The sequence below is a fragment of the Plectrocnemia conspersa genome, unplaced genomic scaffold (genome assembly GCF_051122295.1).
Source record: "Plectrocnemia conspersa isolate PC_06_02 unplaced genomic scaffold, ASM5112229v1 ptg000010l, whole genome shotgun sequence".
Lineage (NCBI taxonomy): Eukaryota > Metazoa > Arthropoda > Insecta > Trichoptera > Polycentropodidae > Plectrocnemia > Plectrocnemia conspersa.
The window spans coordinates 10,210,064-10,232,211 of record NW_028277174.1 but is presented as its reverse complement, the minus strand read 5'-3'; the positions used below and the strand labels follow the sequence as shown (position 1 = coordinate 10,232,211).

The window sequence follows — 22,148 nt, the reverse complement described above, 5'->3', positions numbered from 1 at the left end:
GTAAATTTAGATGAGTTTGCAACTCCCTCAGAAAATCTCCATCGATGAAGGTGAACTAACTCGATTAACACACGAGACTACAGAGTTGACTCTAATTTATTCGCTTGATTATCCATTGATTAATCTATCCCATAAACTTCTGCCGAGCTTAACTAAATCGATTATAACATACTCTATTTACCACAATAAGATACCAATTTAAAATATATGTATTATATAAATACATTCCTGTATATACTTTGCTGAAAACTCAGATTATTTTAGCTAAATGTGTATGTATCACTTTAAATGACTATTCATACAAAAATCAAGCAAATAAGCATTATTTGTAACAAATAGAATAACAATTATTTATACCCTTAGGATTTTTTATAAAAATGTTCTTTTGAAGATACTTTATTCGGAAATAAGATTAATTTGGATCACTCTAGTTTTGAATTTTCGACGATTTTCTAAACAATATTTGTAAGTTCATCAGAAAACTCGAGATCGATCAATTTTTAGCTTAGGATTAAATGGTTAGCTCAATAAAAAATTCCCTCAAAATTAACAGCTATTTGAGAATTTAGTTCTAGAATTTTTATCATCTTTTTCATCAAAATTCATAATCAGTGTGTCATTAATAATATGTACAAATATGTAAAATAATTTATCTGATGCTGATAATAAAATATGTATGTGTTTAGAATATTATATTTTCTCTTGTGCATTTCCAAAAATCTAGTAATATATAAATTGGCGAAAAAATAATATGCGCAAAAGGTTTAATAAAAAAAATAAAAATGGGTTTATCAGCTTTTGAATTACTTAACCCATAATTAATATTTTTTCTAATGCACTATGGTGAATTGATAGTAAATATTTAATACAAATTTATTTAATAAATATTTAAAAACATATTTTTTATACACCACACTTGAACCATAAAAAATAAGCAATCTTTGATGATAAAAAAATTTTAGTTAAAGTATAGTTTTAAAAAATAATTAAACGTGATTATATATTATACAAATCAAGGAGATAAGCAACTTTTTCTGTCAAAAATGAAATTGCAAAAAATAGGAATTTGAGTTTGTTTTATGTTTAATGACATAAACAAGCCACCTGAATCCAAAAGCCACATATATTTGATTTATATTATGTGGTAAGAAATCTAAGCCAATCATTCATTAGAGTCGTTTCTAAAACAATACAATACAATGATAAAAATGGCAATGATCGACGTTTTGCACGAATTTTCCATTAGTGCCTCAATAAAAGGATAAAGTACAATTCGGCCCTTCGTATCATATTTTTACTAAACATAAGGCTGTGTAATATATTTTATTTTTATTAAAGCATATTTCTTGTAATTTACAGGTTTAACCTAACCAAGCGTTTTTATCTGTATAAGCCATCGTTGTGGCGAATAATGAGGTTCACGGGGCTGAATTGATGGGGCTCGTTACGCATTCAAAGAAGACTGCCTCATGGCCATTTCATTTCATTTCAAGAACCAATTTGGCTGACATTCCTTTATCATTGTCACTTGACGTTCCAAGGATCAAATTGTTCCGTAAAGTCATGGCTCAAATTTTCCAATGTCCGAACAAAAACGCATACCAAAGCGAACGAGGCCGCAATAAAACTCGAGCAAAAATTAATCACTATAAAGTACTGTTTGTATTAATTTTCGAATTGATTTGTTTCTGCCAAATTTATGTGCGTACCCGACCCTCCGATCCTTAATTACCCAATTCATGTAATCTTTGAAACAATCTGCTAATCTATTTGCCAATATCGTTTTGGATGTATTTAATGTAAGTGACACGAGACATTAACCGCTTCATAAACAAAATAAATTGCCAACATTTCTACGGTCCTATACAAAATGGTTTACAATAATTGAAGCAATCGGAAATAGTTTATTACACAAAACATTTAATTATTTGTTAATTAATAAACAAAATTTTGTAAATATATTTTATAAAGGCGGAAAAATTATGCCAAACATTCATAACATAATTCGACCTAATTGGAATATAAATTTAATCAAAGTTAAGACAACCGCTCTTCGGGGAAATTTATTAAGGATTTGATCGTATTTATCGTCTAATATTACGATAATATTAAATAAATGTGATTTAAAAGTACTTTGAAGAGATTTTTATAATATATAATAAATACTGCATGAGACACCTAATTATATAAATAATATTATTTATTATTTTTTATATATAATAGTAATACCGATAAAATAACTTCGTGTCTATATTAATTTATTTTCATTTTTATTAAATTTAACCATACTTTAAAAATTCATAATAATATGAAAAACTTGAAAAAGTATTTAATTAAATTATTTTACAAATATTATTTTTTCAAGTAGAAAACTATTTGTAATTTACAATTTAATAAAACAGGATTTAAATGAAATACAATGTAAGTCTGTGATTCTGAATACGGTTGATTTAAATCTCACTTGAGGCTTTTTTATTTATTTTGTGACTGGGAGATTAGATTTTTTAAAGATATACAATCAAATGGATGAATATTGCAGCCTCCAGTTAATTTTGCACTATGTCAGAATTTACGTTTATGTTTTACAACAAGCTTTTATATTATATATTAGTACCACATATGTATAATATTAAAGTATGAACAAAAAATATTACGTAAAATATAACACAATATTTTAGGATTATCCGGCAATAAGATTAATGCTGAATAATTGCATATTGTATCCTTCAGGTGACTTTTTTCGGTTCCATTTAGCATTAAATAAATTCAATCGTGTTTACAGAGAGATTCGAAAAAACTTTTATAACAGTATCAATTTAACTCCCAAGGCATATCCTATGGTATGTATCATTCGAAAGCTTTTCAACAGAATTCAGAAGCCGAATATCGCCTACTTCAATTCCGAAGCGTTTTATCGTGCAAGCGAAATGCTTTCGCTAACAATTTCGGTAGTCCGGAATTATTGTCTTTGAAGGGCGGACCTCCGAAAAGGCAAACTGTTGCTCGCGCATTTGGGCTCTTGACTCACGAAACGCTGAAAATTCGCCTTAGGGATACGACAAACAAACCTTTGCCTGAATACATTAAAGAGAGACGAACAAAAAAATACAAGGAAAACACACAGCCAAGGCAGCGAAAGGAGGCGGAGCAACGATGTAAAGTCGGGAAATCAATATTTCTCCCGGGCCACATAAATATTGAGTGACTTTTTGTCCCTTTTCGGGAATACATGCAGTGATACCTTGAATTTGAGATTGATAAGGATATCGTGTCGCGCACCATGGTAATTTGTATAGTGAACGTGTAAGACGCACGTGTTTTCATTTACGGAACCCTTTTTTATAAAATATTGTTTAGTGGTACAGTTCATTAACATTTTGTATTTCAATCATTATTCTATGTTTATTATTTGTAATCCTCATTTAAATTAAAATATAAGCAGCAAAGCATTTAAAATAATGGACATAAAATAGCCAAACTTTTGATATTAATAATAATCGATAAGTTCTTCAAGCGTTTAATAATATTAAGGGCAAACTAATATTAAACCATAACCAGCTAGGCATCTATACATTTTTAACTTTTCTTAAGATTATCTGCACCATCATTGTCAAGTTTGTTCTTAGTGGTAAGTTTGTCAAATATAATGCAATGCAAGTTTAATTCGTTTTTAACACTTAACCGACGGATCAGCTAGTTTCTACGCGTTACATTCGATGACGGTAATCCACGAGACGGGTAGAATCTACCTTTAGTTGCCATTGATGTTTAACGACGGGTATACACCTAGACACCCAAGAATGCCGATTGCATTAGTACTAGTGTATCTGTGAATCTGTCAACTTATTGGTTCCTGTAAAAGAATTAGTAAATGCATTGAGCTCTGATTGGTCAGCTCTAGCACAGGATTGGTTAAAATGACATCATCGGGGATAAATGGGCAAAGTCAGTAGTTGATTTGGTAAGGAGCGGAACGGTTGTTTGTTTAGTTTGTGAAATACACGGTGTTCACCAACTAACGAGATGTCGGAGTATAGTAAATTAGGAAGAGGAAGACCATTATCGGGGCAAACAAAAGAAGTTGTTTTAAATGTGTATACATATTTAAAAAAGCTGTATGAAAGCAACGATTCGGTAATTATTTTTAAAATAATACTCTAGTCAAAATATTTGTAAATAAAGCAATATGTGTATTTTTAGGTTGTACCTATTATGGACCAGGTAGCCGAAGCGACAAAGTTGTCGGTCAGAAGGATACAAGCAATTGTTCGGGAATTTAAAAATAACGGAACACGTGCGTCTTTAGGTTCTCCGAAAAAAACTAGGATTTGTAAAAAAATACTAAAAAATTTGTAAATAATAATACTAAAAAAACAAACACAAAATTAATTAAAAACAAAAAATGTAAACATTTTGTAATCACCCGGTGACGCACACTAATGCAATCGGCATTCTTGGGTGTCTAGCACTATACTGTAGTATTAATATATTATACTAAAAATACTAGTAAAAATTATCTGTTTTCACATGCAACAGCCAGCATAAAAACGACTCGTTGGTTTAGTGTTAATATAACCAACAGAATAGATTAGTCGATGACTAATAGAATCCCAAATGAACCATAGTGTTTCTTTACTTATATTGTGTCTATGAGACCGGAATTATTATATAATAATAATTTTTGATTGATCACAAATTATGTTTTCTTAGATTTATATAATCTCACGGATTTATTCGTTAATAAAAATTAAAAATCATGCTAGGTTGTACAAAATGATCTTAAATGTAAGCTATATAAGATTAAAATTAATAAAAGTTACTGAATTCCATTTTTTATTTTTCTATTTAATCAGTGTTATATGTGCTTATACCGTTAAAATGCATTGGACTAATGCCTATCATTATTAAACAAATTATTTTGAATGGTCCATAAACATGAACTAATATATAAAAAACTTACAATTAGTATTTAAACATAAAAATATTTCCCTTAACTATATTTTCAATTCGAGATTTTTTATACTTATCGGGAAGCGACTACAATAGTTTCGTTTATTATGGGCCACCCAGAATACTCATACACATTATATTTGAGATTTGACAAAATGGCTTATTAGTGTGAGAGTACTTATTATGCGGTTTGTTTTTTCTCACAGATCAGCGAGATCACTAGAGAACCTGCGACAACATTTTTTCACAACCTGGATACTGACATCTTTATTTAAATTTAAAAACCAATAAACATATATATCAGAGAGCCACATAGGTCACAACACTTGGCATCAAAACTCAAAAATGATGTAAAGAAAATGTCATTTAAAAACAAGCTGATTAAGACCGGATATTTTAGTAACAATCAGCTCAAAACATCAGTCGAAAACCTTTTTAAACTCAACAAAGACTGCAATTTTAGATAAACTAACATAAAATAACAGATTTATTTTTTCATGCATTGCAATTTTTTAATCTTATATTTGCTCTGATGTTTATGTAGCAATGTATAATAGTTAGAAAATTTGATTTGTTTAACAATAAATACTAACTTTGTTAGAAAAAATACAGTGATTTATTTTACAAAAAGTTTTTTTCGTATGAATATTTTTTTTATTGTTGAAACTTGCTTTAAAAAATGACATGGTACTAATAAAGTAATTGTTAACTTGTTTATACATTGTAAAATTGATAAGTATCTCACTCATAAACATTTTTTTAATAATAATAAAAAACTTGAGTCATATAGCTGCAGAGCTATAAAAAAATAATGACAAATTTATATATAGGAGGACCGAAAAGTAATCAAATTTTTTTAAAACATTTTTTTCAAATCTGTTTATTTCAATACGCGGTCTAGTAATCACATAAGTTTTTATCATTATGTTTAATTAAAAACCGTAAATTTATGGTTTCTTTGAAAAAAAAAAAATTTACCCTTAGGTAAAGGGATGTCGAGGTCAACAATTGATGAGATGCATTTTCGCCATTATATGCTGTTTTTGTTCGATCAATGAAAGAAAGATAACGAAGCAACAGAAGTTAACAAAAATACTTATGGCGATGTTTTAAAACTTCACAAGTGTCATCATTATTAAAAAAAAATGGAAATAAGGACCTCAAAGACATTGCTCGATGATGTCCTGAAATCAATGGTGGAGTCAGATCCTCGTCAGACCATAAAAAAGTTATCAACAATGAATGGTTGTTCATGGTCTACAGCCCAGGATCATCTACGCCGTTTGAGAAAGGACCATAAACAAGGAATTTGGGTCCCGCATGAATTATCGGCAACAGCGCGCGACCAGCGCCGTACCATCTGTGCATTCCTTATCCCGTTTTGAAGTTGACCCATTTTTACTACGTATTTGTAACTGGAGATGAGAAGTGGGTGCTATACAATAATCCTGTATGAAAAAAAAATGGCTCGACCACCTCTATCAATAAAGAAGGTCTTTTTTTGTGTATGATATGCTTTGGATTTTTTTTGTACTTCTCGAAAAGTTAATACGGTATTATCGTATTTATATTTTAAAATCTGGATAAAGTAAAATGCAGACCATTATTTAAGAACTGTGACCATTCAACTAAATAACTTTTAATTAATACTAATTAGTCACTGTTTATCCAGACGGCATTAACGTTGACTAATGTATACCAACTGACTATTAGACGTTGGACGTGGAGTAAACATCGATACTTGAGCTCTGCTCTTCAGACTATTGAAAAGTAATTACTCCATAGTAATGATCAAATTAATAAAAGCCTATGTTAATTTATATCATTGTAATAGCTTTTGTAAGTTAACAAATATGTTATCAAGAATAACTAATACGATTATAAAAGTTTGTATCTTAAACTTTATTTTATCGAAACAGATTATTTAGTTACGGATAAAAGCTTTGTTAAATATTGATACGTTTCATATATGTTTTATAGTATAATGAAAACAAAAGTTGTTTTCAATATTCAAGTAGATCATAAATTAACAATGTAAGCCTACATAATTAACTAGTATAACACAGAACCAATTAACCACTTAACATTTTGCTACATACTTTCATTAACAAAGTCTACCTTAGTCAAGTCTGATCGTGTCTGGCCATTTTGTCAGAGATTATTAAATTTTTAGTTGGTTGGAAGCGTGCCAATATAAAATATACTACCTTACATTATGTAATTTTATTCATATTAACATGACGCTTTTTAAAGCATACTGAGAATATCCCATACATTTATATTATATAATAATACAATATTTAATCTAGTGAATAAATAATCTTACCATGAACAAAAGTATATTGCTATATTAAATTTTCTTAGAATCGCGCTTACAATCGGCTCCGAAGCCAATCAAAGACTTCTCACAAAATCTATATTTAATTATCGATCGGCCAATTATACGCCCTCGAACATATTGTAATCACTTTAACGCACAGCCCTCTTGTTCTGAATAGTTAAGATATTAAAGTGGTAGGCTTGAAGTTAAAATGCTTCGGCGCAACCGCATAATTATAATATTTTATTAACGATAAGCAGAGTGGCGAGGGAATGAAGAGAGAGGGAGAAAGAGAGAGAGACAACCGAAGAGATATGTGTATAATTTATAAGCTATTATGCCCAAAAAGCTTAAAGCGGAAGAAATCGATTCGCAAGAACGCTCGTCGGATTTAAACACGAGGTTCAAATGAAAAATTCACGGACCCCCTTCGTTTTCTGACCCCGGTGCCGTTTGTCCCGGAATTTCAATATCCTTCTATTTTCCAGACGTTGCCAGCCCGTATAAGAATGTGGCTCCGATGGCCCGCAGAACAACTCTCGCTACTTAATATTGCCATGGGCTTATAATGTGATCCTGAACCCTGACCCAAAAGTAGTATTGTAAATAAATCACCGAGAATTTTTTTCCCAAGAAAAATCAATTAAATGACAAGATGCTATGAAAAAATACTTAATTTATTATTACATATTAAACGACAAGGTTATGATTTGAGTTTTGTAAGCGTAACAGGGCCTTAACCCGAGTACTCGAAATATGAATGGTTTTGTAATTAAATCTTAATCTCTGATCAATATTCATTTTTTATGTATAAAGTTTCATCACAATATAATTTTCTCAAGTTAAGGTTTCCGTTTATTTTTTACCTAACAAGAATTTAAGCATTTTGATTTTCATTCTGTCTTGTCGATTTTTTTATAATTGTAGAAAAAATTAACTATAATATATGTCATATATAGTATGTGATTATTATAATAAAGTATATTATTGTAGATATATTTATATTATTGATTAACAGAGAACTGGATGATTGTTAAAAACAACAAACTTCAATAGGATGACGATTTATTATAATGGACGCAAACGAATCGATCTACTTAGAACTATGGAAAAGAACTAACATAGCACACTTTGCAATTTTTATTAAAATTATTTTATTTTGAGTGCACTTGCCTCACTTTCAAAATCAACAAACAATTATTATCGTTGACCAAAATAAATTACTAGTATAAAAATCACAATGTTAAATATACATATGATTATGAATTAATTAAAAACAGAAATTTTAAGTTTTTTTAATAAAACTCTTTTTTTAACAAAATGGACTTGCCCCACTAAGTGTAAATAGTGAATACCACAATAATTTAAATATTTTAAGATCAGTTGTACGAATTCTTTACATATAGTTTTAAAACGGTATCTAATTTAATTTATTACATAAGTTAAAGATCGATGATATAATTGTATTTAACTTAGTTAAATAAATCTTGTTTAAAAAGATTTAAGTTTAAGAAGTCTTTGTAAATTAGGAAAAATATTTTATAAAAAAGTTGTCAAAGTATTTAAAAACTCACAGAGCTACAAAATTTTTCGGCTACTAATGATTTTATCGAATGTTTTAAAGTAAAAGTTTAATGCAAGTAAATACCTATTTTTTTAAATTAAGTCATCGTACTACATTATTTTACATGTTTTTTAAAATAAATTAGTATTTAAAGAAGATTAAATTAGCAATATTGACTATTTGAAAAATATTCGTAAAAGCAGCTTTAAGTTTATACAAATAAAAACATCCAAAGCTCAGTGTTTGAACAAGTAATCGATTATTATGTTTTTAAGCTACAATTGACTTTTAATTTTTTTTATTGAAATTAATCAAATTGGGATTTTTCTTTTAAATGTATAAATAAAACTAATCAAAAATGCCATTTTATATTTTAAAAAATTCATCTAATAAAAAACGTTAATCTGAATCAGAGGTCGACAAACTACGGTCCGCTTCCTATTTTAATCCGGCCCATGAGCGAAGGTTTATTTTTACATTTTCAAACTCAGTGTTTATATATAAAACTTACGCTGCGATTTTAAATTATTTACCCCTTACAAAAAAAGTTAGCCTTACCCTGATCTAGATTAATAATACATGACTAAAAGCGAATATTTGTGATTTTACTTTTACTCAAAAGTAATAATCTATTTAACGTTTTATTTACTAGTAAGAATAATTCTTGTATTTTTATAAACTTAAAGCAAATATAAGTATTTAAAGATAAGTAATTTTAATACAACCATGGACCTACAAATAATGCAAACAAGTCATATAAAGACTATTGAAATTTAACCAATATATGACACCAGAAATATTTTCTTAATTTTAAGAATATGACATTCGAGTAAATATCGGTAGAAGAAATTATATGAAAATATATTTTTCGTTGAAATTATTTGATTTACCGAAAATTTAATTACATATGTACATTCTTTAATTATACTCGAAATAATTAAAAAGTTTGTATCATAACGTATTAATAAATAAAATAAAGCACGTCCATTTAAATTAAATTAATTTATAAATATAGTTTGAGTTTATTCTGATCTCAGATATCAAAATTAGTTTACCCCAAATATCAAAATTCACGTAATGTAAATATTTTAAGCTTTAAATATTATAATAATAATTAATGTTGAGCATTTTACGAAAAATTGAGACACAAAGTCGTCTAATTTGAGTTAATTGTTACTTTATTCACTTTGATAAATAAATTTTGCTTGATAAAAGAGAATTAATTAACCTTTATAAACAACAGGCAACAGGTCTGCATAACATATTAGGGAGACCGAAGTCAATTGTGCCAATTTGACGAATGCTTTTTTGTGCTACTTAGTATAACAAGTTTTTGTATACATAAATTTATTTCTATATGCACTATGCAAATTTTGCTTATTTTTTTACACAAGAAATGTATGTCAATATTAAATTGCACTTTATTGACATCCTATTTATTCATTATATTATAGCATAATAATTATTATCTTTAACAATATTAAATTAAATATATATATTTGTTATTGAATTGAACTAAATAGATAATGCCTTTTTCATACGAGAAGAATCATAAATATTCGAAGAACAACATCGATATTCAGATATGACTCAAGTAATCCAAAGTCATGAAAAACCTATAGAATATCAAACAGACTTTTAATGTTTTGTATTAGCGTTGAAGCTTTAAACTTTAGACTTTGATTTTCATATTTAAGCTCATACATATTGTATTTTTACCTATATTTTTTATTAAAATGCAATCTACTTAAACAGTGAGTAACTCTTAAAATATTATATTTCCTCATTTTTTTTTCTAAGCAATCAGGAACTTGGCAAGAAAAAATAAAAATGCCATGTAGGAAGCTAACTACTTGAGACTTTTTTTTAATAATTAACATAAACTTATAGTGTGTATAATTAAATTTAATTATAGCCATATCTCAATCTTAATATAGGTTAATTTATAGTACTTTTGTTAATGATGATAATATTGCTAATGGTAATTAATTCTATTGGTTGGTTGTAACTTATTAACATATTTAAAGCCCTACAAGTTATAAAATTGTCGTTTAGCAGTTTAGTGATTGTTCACTTATCCTTTAATTGTTTATTTTACACTGATAAAATTGTTAGGCACAAAGCCGAGGAATTTATTCTGGAATCTCTCAAGAACATTACTATAACATATATAGGTCACACACTCAATCTAGAGTTCCATAAGACCACGCCGGTTTTATGATAGAGATATATGCTATCATTTTGTATTCCAATGATAAGCCTGAATTTGGTCCTGTAAGCCAATACAGCTTGCAAAGTTGAAGTTTAAGAAGTTTCCTTCTGTTCCAAATATGAGTTTTCTGTCGAGATGAATTTCAAGACAAGTATCTTTGTTCAGCGTAAATTTAACAAGGATTGATTTAGTTTTATCAATCAGAGAGCCAAGTTTGGACTAATTTTAATATATGATCTTGCAAGCTCATCGATTTGACTTTTGGGTCAGTATCATGAGCTATTATTGTAGTGTCGTTGGCAAATGTAGCGATTATTTTTGAGTTAGTCTGAGAAAAATCTATCGTGTATAATAAATACAGCTTTGAAACAGTATTGTGTTTACTTATGCGATCTTAATTTATGACTGGGTTATTAAAAAGATATTGTATGCAAATAGTCCCTTAATTATATATTATAGTCTAGGGTGCCACACTTTGGCAAAAGCTCGGATTATATTTAAGAATACGGCTGAGATATATTTTATATTTTTAAAGTCTTTATAAATATATTTTTCTCTATTATAGAATTTTATTTTTTAAACCCATATTAATAATTGGGTAAGAGATAAAGTTATTTTATTACCGGTTTAAAAAATCATAGTATTTTTTAATATTATTTTGCATAACTAATGCACGAGGAAATATCGTTTGGTTATTTTCCTGGTTTCAGTAAAATTACACTTTGCGAAAATTTTCATTGGGTTGGAAAGTAGCTTATCCTTATAACTGAGTTGAATATAATGGTTAAATATCTGATTTATTTTAAATATTTTATTTTTATTAATTTACTTCGATCTATAGCTAATTTTTAATAACTAAATATTTTAATTTAGTTCCTAGTATTTCCCAAATTTATTTAACTACATTCACGTCTAATTCATCTATACCGGTTAATTTTTTTAATTAAAATATTTTGTTATGAGTTTATTCTAATGATACTGAATAAAATTTACTAAATTTTATATTTAATGCTTCATTATTATATTGTAATAAATTATTAAACTTAGATATTGAAATCACAATCTCTTCTATACTTTCAATGTAATATGTATTCATTTTTTCTGCTATTATATGAAGATCTTTATATATATTTCCATCAATCTCTATATTTATTATGTTTCTCTGAGTTGGGTTAATTATTTTTTTTATCATTTTCCACGTCTTATTTGGATCATCTTTTATTTCATATATCGACTTTTCATACCATTTATTTTTAGCTATTCTTAATGCTTTGACTGCCATATTTCTATATTGTTGGCATGTTTTTTATTTTTCATTTAATACTTTATATTCTACTCTTTTTGCTTTTATTATTAAAAATCTCTTTTCTTTAAAGCATTTTTTACATCATCATTAAACCATGGTTTTGGGTTATAACGATATTCCGCTTTAAAATTAAATACTTTTTATTTTACAATATTAACATTTATGTTATCTACATTCTAATAACATTTTTGTAATTCTAGTCTTGATTTGTTAAAAAAAAATTTCAATTATATCAATATTATTTTTTTAACCCTTATATTATATTTTTCTATATAAATATATACAATAAAATAATCAGTTATTCTTAGAGTTGATTTTACATTACAATAAATTCTTTTGCAATTGGTGAACACTAAATCTATTAATGTGCTCGATCTATTATTTGTCCTTGTATTTTCTTTGACACATTGTCTTAAACCAAATATATTTGTTCATTTTTCTATTTTTAATAAATCCTCACATTAGTTTCAATTAAAGTTCCAATCTCCAATTAAAACAGTATCCAAAATTTGATCAGAACTCCATTCTGTAATATTATTTATGAATTCTATGAATAAGTTTGGATCACTGTTTGGAGATCTATATGCTATACATAATAATATGTTTTTTTTTCAAAGAATATTTTTACTGTGCTGGAACAGTATGTCTTATCTATATTATTTTTAAATATTGTATTATAATTTATATATTTTCTAATATACAATACAACACCTTCTGTATGTCTGGAATTAGAATCATATTTAATCATATTATAATTGTCAATTTATGATTCGTATTCCTTAATATCATTTGTGATATGTGTTTCTGTTAATCTTAAAAAAAGCGGATATTTCTTTTCAACAAGTAATTTTATCTCTTCTTTATGTGTTAAATATCTTTGTGTATTAATCATTATCCCAGATACAGATTCGCGTTTCTCATGTGAAATTAATTTATTTGGTTGCTTTGTATTGTATTGTATTTTTTTATATTAATTTTGCACATATCTCTTATATAAAGAACAAATTCGATCTATTGAATTATGTTCAACATTTAAATTTAAGTTTTTATTTGCTCTGCAACAATTTACACAATTATCTTTTTAATCGCATTGTACTACCTACTAAATGCTCTTCTGATCCACATTAAATACATTTTTTTCTGTTTTTACATTCACTAGCTTTATGATTATATCCATAGCAATTATAACAACGTTTTAAAACAATGTCTTTTTGGCATTTATGTATATTACTTATTTTATTGATAATTTAAAAAAATTGCTTATCTAATGAGGTGCATTAAAATAATCATCAATTTTATTGTTACTATTCTGATTATTTTCTATGTAAGTGCCTTCCTTGCAAAATGATTTAAATGTATTAAGCAAGTCATCGGCAGAAGCTTTTTCTTTTTTGTCTCTGATCCATTTTTTGTAATAAGTCTGAACGAAGGAAAGAATTGTTAAAGGCTTCTTATTGTCTTTGTTACCTTTCAAAGCGATTATTATGTGAACTCTATAACAGTAAAGCTTTTAAGATATTAGTGGCTTTCCATGTTCCTTTTTTTCTGATAAGTTATTTCAGTTATTTTGCAACATTTATATGCTTAATAACTAGTATTCAACTTAATGTTCATATGCTTCAAATATGTGTAACAGAAAATTGTAAAAGTTCTTTTTATCTTGAGTATTGGGCCTACGCAGTTGTTGCACAGTTGTCTAGTTGCAACACTATTCATATCGAGCCCTGAATCTAAAATATATTAATCATTAATCAAAAATTTTCAGATACAACTATCACTATTAACGATGCTGTTCTATCGTACAATTGCTCGTTTTTTAACTGATTTTACTTTTTGACTTACGTATGCACGCTTACGCAGCAAACATATATAATCCTTATCATATTCGTCACAGATAATTCGCGAGCCGTACGTTGGCCGCATTTGTAAATTCCACGTTAACAATAAAACATTAATATAACGATTAACGTAAACACGACCGAGGATTACCGCTGATCCAAGCGACCTTCGTCAAAAATTGTATCCTACTGCTAGTCAGCTTCGTAAATTATTTGGTCTATATAAACATTCAAACATAATATAAACATATACGGATGTATGTATGTATACACATACATACACCCACGTCGCTGTTTGTTTCATAACGGATAATCCTCGAGCCGTTAAATTCACGGTTCGGGTAAACGATTTTCCTTCAGAAACGCCTTTGAAGTTGTTTATAATGTATATATTTTTCGTCGAAAAAAGACGCCGATGGGCAATTTTTAACGCAATCTAAATCGTGGGTAGACATCCGGAAAAATCATAAAAAGAATGGAAGTACTAATTATTTTACTAATTACTTAATTTACGGTTAATTGGTAATTAAAGTAACATGAACACATAATTTCACATTCAATAAATTATAATTGAATATCAAGAAATTATTGAAATCGAGTTTTATTTGTTTAATAAATTTCTGAAGAGACTACAGTTTTGTTAAATAAATTTAATTATCCCTGGTAATCAAGATTCTCACTGATTTAAGTTATTCAGCTTTATTCATTAAAAAATAAACTATTGTGATTGTATGTTATATATACATATATATAATATTAGTAAATAAATTTATTTGTAATGCATATTTTTTTAACACATGCAAAATTTATTATGTAGTTATTTCATCCTCGTATTCTTTCAAGTTATATCATAAATCATTCCAACAATAAAGAATGATTTATGACATAAAATATAAAAATAATACTCCCAGACTTAACACCATATTACAATTTTTTACCTACACTGCATATAACACAAAGTTTGTCGCGAGAATAATATTAAATATTTTATTAGTGGTTTTGACCTCTGTCTAATTTATACGCCATTCAATTATATATTCGTCATCTCATAATTAGTTTGATTAGAAATAAAGCCAAAATAATTCATACTTTTGTAAGATAGGTAAGAGTTTATGTAACACAGTAAATTGAGTTGTTCCCTAAGTATCATAGTACAGTTTAAACTATTTAAATGTCAATATATTAAAATATGTAAGTTTCGGCATAAAACTAATGAAAATTCTACTAATATATTGTGCAAGATTTATGATTTTGGCGTTAAGAGAGAGAGAGAGAGTAAGTTACACATATGCTTTCAACGTTTTCCGTATTAGGGATGAGATAAAGTCAACGTATTGGCTATGAAAAAAAATATTCGTTAAGTGTCTAAACTGAATCAAAGAATTTTCGAAGACCAATTAAGTTTTTAGATCGAATTGTTACCGGTGATGGAAAATGGATTCTGTACAATATTATTAACGGTGGCAAAAGTGGCTTACACATCTCATGAGCCGTAAAGATAACTACATTTTGTAAAATATGAAAGCTACTTCATTGTAATGCTTCCTCCACACTCTCTGGAAGTAGGCCATGGTTGGGCAAGGACGGAAAATATAATGTGTTAATTCGGGGCTACTTCGGTCGAGCTCGGGTCTGCCCGCTCTAATGTCTCGGCAACCTCGACCATATTCGGTAGACCTTTGGTTCGGTAACTTCCAGAGAGTGTAGAGGAAGCATAATATTTATTAAGAGCTTCTTCCAATCAACCAAACCATCACGTTTAAAATATGTTGTTCTTTGTTGCAATTTAAATGACAGATCATGACACATTCATTGCTAGATTTCCGTCGGAATTTCATTTAAGTTTGAGTGCCAGTTTTTTAAATAAAAATACTTTCACCGAGGACTTCACACGGATATAGATTTATTATCCACGTGGCCAAGACTAGCAATGAGGCGTCGATGATGCTCAATTTCGTACATTTTTAATTTTATATAATAATAAACGCTTTATAAAATTTCTTAAGAAATGAGAATTCTCGATTTAGATTATTTCTCGAGAAATTCTTGAGAAGACACATTTATCTTTAATTCGTCGTTATTCGAATTCGCAGTGAAATGTAGCAAGAACGAAAATACAACAAGTTTGACCATGCGAATAAAAGGCTTAGGAATTCCTTTTAGGGCATTGAACCCGACGACATGTCATCAATAAAAACCAAAAATCTCCAACTTCGACTCGTTGAGTTTGTACAAGGTCGAGACCAAGAAAAGTCGCCGATCATCTACAAACAGAAAAGATTATAGAAGCAACCGCTTCTCTCATCACGGTAAACTCTGGTCCAGATTGACGTCCGGAATCCAGATTTAACCTTCTTTGAAGACAACTGGATCTTTCCTTTTTTTGGAAAGAATATAATAATTAAATTTGCCGCACAATAATTATTTATTAATAAATCTAATTCACTTAAATAAAAAAATAATCAACCCTAACACAAAAAACTTCATTATAAGTCAGATTTATAATGAATAAATATTCGTCTGATCTAACACCATCAGATTATCATAATTTTTAGCGTTTTTCAAAATCACGTTAATTAAAAGCGATTTAATATATACATGATAGTAAAAAGTTCGAAGAGAGCTTGATTTATTAATTAGTTTAAAACCGAATGAATTCTATCGCCATGAAATCTAAAATTTAAATACAAGATTGAAAAAACTTATTTTTTTGTTTTATTTTAAATATATATATTTTAAATTATACATTATACATGAATTGACTTAATTTAATATTATGCACTCTGGTATTATAAAACACAACAATATTTCTATGCGTCATCATTAATTTAGTATAGATTTGAACATTGCGTTATGCATCGTAAATAAATTATATTTTTAATCAATAATCTTATAAAATAATATAGTACTTAGAATCACGAAATTTTGATATTATTTTTTTTTTATAATTTCCCAGGAAATCTTAAAATGTTAACGAAATTTTTCACTTGAATTTATAACGATTTTTTATTATTTAGTTAATATCTTGAATCATTTTTATTAACCAATATTTTACTTTTATCTAATTTTTCAGAGACACCTATGTTCAAGTTTGTAAACTAAAATTATTTTTCTTTGTTTGAATTTCAGCTGAAAATGGTTTGAAACATAGCTAAATTATTTTATTATTATAAAATACCTTTCTCTTTGGAGGTGTAGGTGGTGGCCTTACAGCTTTTAGCAAATGAGACAACCTTTGTGTTCTTTGAGCTGCTGTCATCCCAGAAGTGTTGATCATGGGTCTCGGTTTTAATATTATAGGTGGCGTTGGTGGCGATGGTGGCGGAGTAGGACTCCCTGGCGATACTCTATGTGTGACTGTCGATAATGGAACAGTTTTAGCGACCAAAGTCTCGCTGCGTACAGACCAGGAGGAGCCTCCGAACTTTTTCAGATTCATCAAGTCTCCGATGCTGTCTTGGGTGCTGGAAGTTCTCCCGATTAAGTTTCTGTTCAATGCAGGACTATGTGGGACCGATCCGTATCCTTTCAACTGTAACGTTGATTGTGCACTGCCTAGATGACTTTGGTTAGTAGTAGATCGTACTAAATCGAGCGCTGCTTTGTTGTTCGCTTGAAATTTATCCAATTCTGACATACTCGACCCTCTTCTCATTCTTGCTCTCTGTCCGGTGGGAGGCTCAGGTTCCACTTCTTCGGACTTTTTTCTTGCCACCTTTTTATGAACAAGGCCTGACAGGTGATGTCGAGCCTTTCGGGACTCGCAACGTGTCATCGAAGAGGATTTCACAGCAAATAAACCAGCTTTTAGTGGGAACAATAGAGCCCATTCCGTCGTTTTGTCTTGGTCTTCCATCTCGCACTATATCTAAATTATTCAATGTCACTTTCGAGAGCACACTGATTTATTATTCTTATTAACACTCTGAATATTTCAATAAAATACTGCAAAAACGGTTTGTAACATAATTGAGATTCTGATACAGCGAAAATCGAATTAAATCAAACAATAACTAGAAGAGCTTATGCAAATATGTAGGATTAACAAGAACACAATTTCGCGATATCGCACTATTGATAATAATCACTGTTAATGTTTCAATCTCATTGATATGCTTTTGGACATGTGCAATTATATTATTTTATCAAATCGTTATTGCAACATTAAACCGATCGTATCAATAGATATTCGCGAATAAACTTAGAACGCATGCGTTTACGGGCTCATTTAACTGGATCCGTATTGAAGTGACTTAAACGCTTTCGTTTAATGTTTCATCACCACTAAAATAATATGAAAAATATTTAATTACTGTTTCAAGGCAAAAACACTAAACCGACATTTTACAGATATAAGCTACATAATACTACACATTTTTAATTAAAAAGCATTGCTTGAAAACGATTAAAATTAAAGAACTTAATTAATGATACATAGTTTAAAACAAATATGTTTTTAAGATCATTAGGTTTTTATTATCAGAAATGTTGTTTTTATTGATAAATATAATTAGAATATTTTAAGTATACCTTTGTATTTTTATTAAAGTACTTTGACTTTTATTTAGAGACATAACAACAGTTTGTAATTTAAGGATGAAAATACATACAACATTCATACACAGGCCAATTTGAAAATCTCTAAATATCTAGCTTGAATCTTAGTTAATTGCAGATAACATATTTGGTAATTAATATGTAAAATCTCCTTATTTAATATTGAGTGAAATTCGTTTAAGTCGTAAATATTTTTTTTAATTTGCGCAATTATTAGTCATTAAATATTTAGATTACTTTTAATTTCAAAGTTCCATATAATTTTAATGAATCACAAAATTGTTTTCATCAGTAAATATGCTTCATATTTAATTGGGATTTAATCATTTGGGTTTGACAAATATTTCTGCGAAATATATTATTTTATATTTAATTAACATAAAAGTCACTGTAAATAGGAAATAGTAATAATGTGCTTTTGAATTGCGTATTTGTTAAGTATATTGAAAACTGATCATTGATACGTAATATTGTGATATTTATAAAAAAAAATTAAGCACCAAAGTTTACGATGGCAGATTTTATACCACGTTAACAATTCATACAAAATAAAATGCCATACAAATCACTAAAGCTTGAAGCAGTATGTGATTTATTAGATATCGGTATATGTCAAAAATAGTTTAAATAATCGAACGGGAGATTACGATATCAGGAATAGCCTGGTTGTGGAAGACCAGCAAAGATAGACGATGATGTCTTGGCTAAAGAAATATAAGCAAATCCTACTCAAACTTTCCACAGGCTAGACGAGAAACTAAACCATTCTGATTCAACAGTGCATAAATATATTAAAAAGATTCCAAAATTAAAATATGTTCCACATGAATTAAACTAAAAAAAAAGCTTCCACACGTATCCATTTATCCCAAGAACTTCTTGATCTTATAACTGGTCGCATTTTGTCGATAATTTTATAACCAAAGATTGAATAACAATAATCGTCGTAGAAGACGGTGGTTTTCCAGAAGCCCAGGTTTATTGTAAAAAATGTTATTTTGTGTGTGATGGAATTGCAAAAGAATTGTGCATTAAGAAACTCCTAAGCCTGGACAAACAATAACAGCAAGCTCATATTGTGAACAACTGAATCGTTCATACAAAGAAGTAAAAAAAACCTGCAGTTGTCAACATAAATCGAAAAGTTTTACAAGGCGACAATGCACGTGCCCATATTGCAAAATTGAGTTTTTTTATCTCATCCACATTATTCTCCAAACCTTGCTTCTTTTGAATTTTATTTATTTTGATCAATGCATAAAAAATGCAGACGATGTGAAAAGAAGGCTATCGAAATATCTTGCACCAAAACCTCCACTATATAATGTTATTGTAATTACAAATTTGAGTGAAAGGTTAAAAAAGCTTATATCTTTAAAATTAAATTATATTTTGAATCATTAAAATAAAAATAAATGTTTCAAGGTGTTTTTTTTTGTTTCATGATTACCTATATAATATTTTATGTATGTATGTTTTCATATTTTTAGTATTTAGTGAGCAATGTTTATACTTGCTCACTAAATACTAGAAATATGAAAACAACTTTACATTTTCAACCACTTGATAAACATATTTTTTACAATCCTGTAATCCGTAAATAGCACTTTATATTGCTACAATAATATTTTTTTCTGTCTGAACTTCTTATATAAAATATATATGCGAAAACAAATATTTTTCATTATAAAATATCCTTTCATAAACGTTCAGTCAACAAGTGCTACGTGAGCGTAAATGCCTTATTTTTCACCTTTGATGTACTAAATTATAAAGGACTTGTTTAAACATTAAAATCCTAATTTTTGATCTACTAATTATCACACGAACAACCAGTCACCAACAAGAGATAACGAACGTTGATTAAAAAATAACAAAAACAATACTGAGAACATCATCATAAATTATGAAAACACTTTTTATGTTAAGGTCAATCTTTGGAGTCAAGGTCTAAGCCATTTGACCCTAAGTGTAATATCCTTTACCATGGCAACTGTATCACAATCCGAGTTAATGAAAGCTATAAAACGATACCGGCCAGAGAGGCTCCAGCAAAAGCTCAGTATGCCACTGTGCATTATTTTTATATATAATATTTTATATTTACTCAGAGCATTGAACTGAAAACCTATCCGATCTAGATTATTGATTTAGTTTTAATGTAAAATGTCTACGGGAAACTTAACAACCAAAAAGCTTTCAGATGCCCGCCGAGCACAGCTTGAAACCTTAGTCCACTGATCTTATAGGTTTAATGGTATATTTATATTATATTAGGAAAACAAGCATTAAACGTGTAATGTATTATTATTTATTGCAATTTAAATACTAAAACAATAGTTGCAGTATATTTATAAGATGTCGTAAAATATATTAATAATTTATATTAATTACTGTAAAATTATCAGTACGTTCATTAATCAATTAAACGCAGCGATAATCAAATGACTCTGTTTAATAAACACATTTAATAAGTTTGCGGTAAGAATTTTTATTAAACAAGAAATGTAAAGTATTTTTTTTATAAATTAATCTAATTACATTTCCATATAAAATATATCACGATAATTACAATATCGTTGAAATATCCTGTTTAAATTGTTAATTTTACTCTAATATTTATTAAATTAAATTTTTTAAAGTATATTGTTACTTAATGAAATTACAATATCTTTTATATATTATTTGAGATGTTTTTATTTTTATAATTTAAGAAACCTTCAATTTTATTAATATTAAATTACAAATTCGTCGTAAGAAAATATCACAAAAAATCCTGTTTTTTATTTAATAATGTGGTTTTTCAAGGTTTATAGATAAGCGACATATCAAAGTATTCATAGTTAACATTTTTTGCGTTATGGTTTCGTGGTTAAAAAATATTTATAAGAATGTCAGACATTATAAACATTCGTCTTATTATTTATAGATTTGCTTTAAATAATATTTGCTACTGAGATTTGAATTACATGGGAAATATAAATGCTTATTTTTAAAAAATAATTGCAATTTTTTCATTGCAATGCAATGAGTTACAACAGAGTAAACTACTATATAAGTAGTGAGACACGAGACTAAAATCAAAGTCTGTAAATCAGTGACATCAATTTAATTAGTTATGAGCTATTATTACAACTTAAAATTACTATGCATGACCTCGCTCAATTTTATTTTAATTATTAATTCGTCACATTAGAAAAATCTAGGCAAATCTAATCAGTAATGGTAGGTCAAAATAATAATTAAAAATGTCGATCTTCTAGACACGATAGAAATGTAAAAAAACACTATGGTCTATATGTAATTTGTGCCGGAGTTTTTAAGAATTAGTCAGCAGCTCACCCTGATAATATTAAATATTAATACCTTATTAACGAGTATTTTTTATATTATGTTAAGCT

The 22,148-nt window shown here is 28.1% G+C and overlaps 1 protein-coding gene across 5 annotated transcripts in view; it reads right to left on the bottom strand.

Moving 5' to 3' along the window:
• Positions 1-22,148, bottom strand: part of unc-13 (protein unc13 homolog) — a 403,791-nt gene that overhangs the window by 220,593 nt on the left and 161,050 nt on the right. For 3 of the 5 annotated variants that reach the window (XM_088194186.1, XM_088194189.1, XM_088194187.1), the window contains exon 2: positions 17,369-18,135. The exons of 1 other annotated variant lie outside the window; for it this stretch is intronic. In XM_088194186.1, coding sequence (XP_088050312.1) covers positions 17,369-18,046 — 678 coding nt within the window. In that variant the 5' untranslated portion in view covers positions 18,047-18,135. The remainder of the gene's footprint in view (positions 1-17,368; positions 18,136-22,148) is intronic. One more of the 5 variants, XM_088194188.1, reaches the window with a different exon arrangement.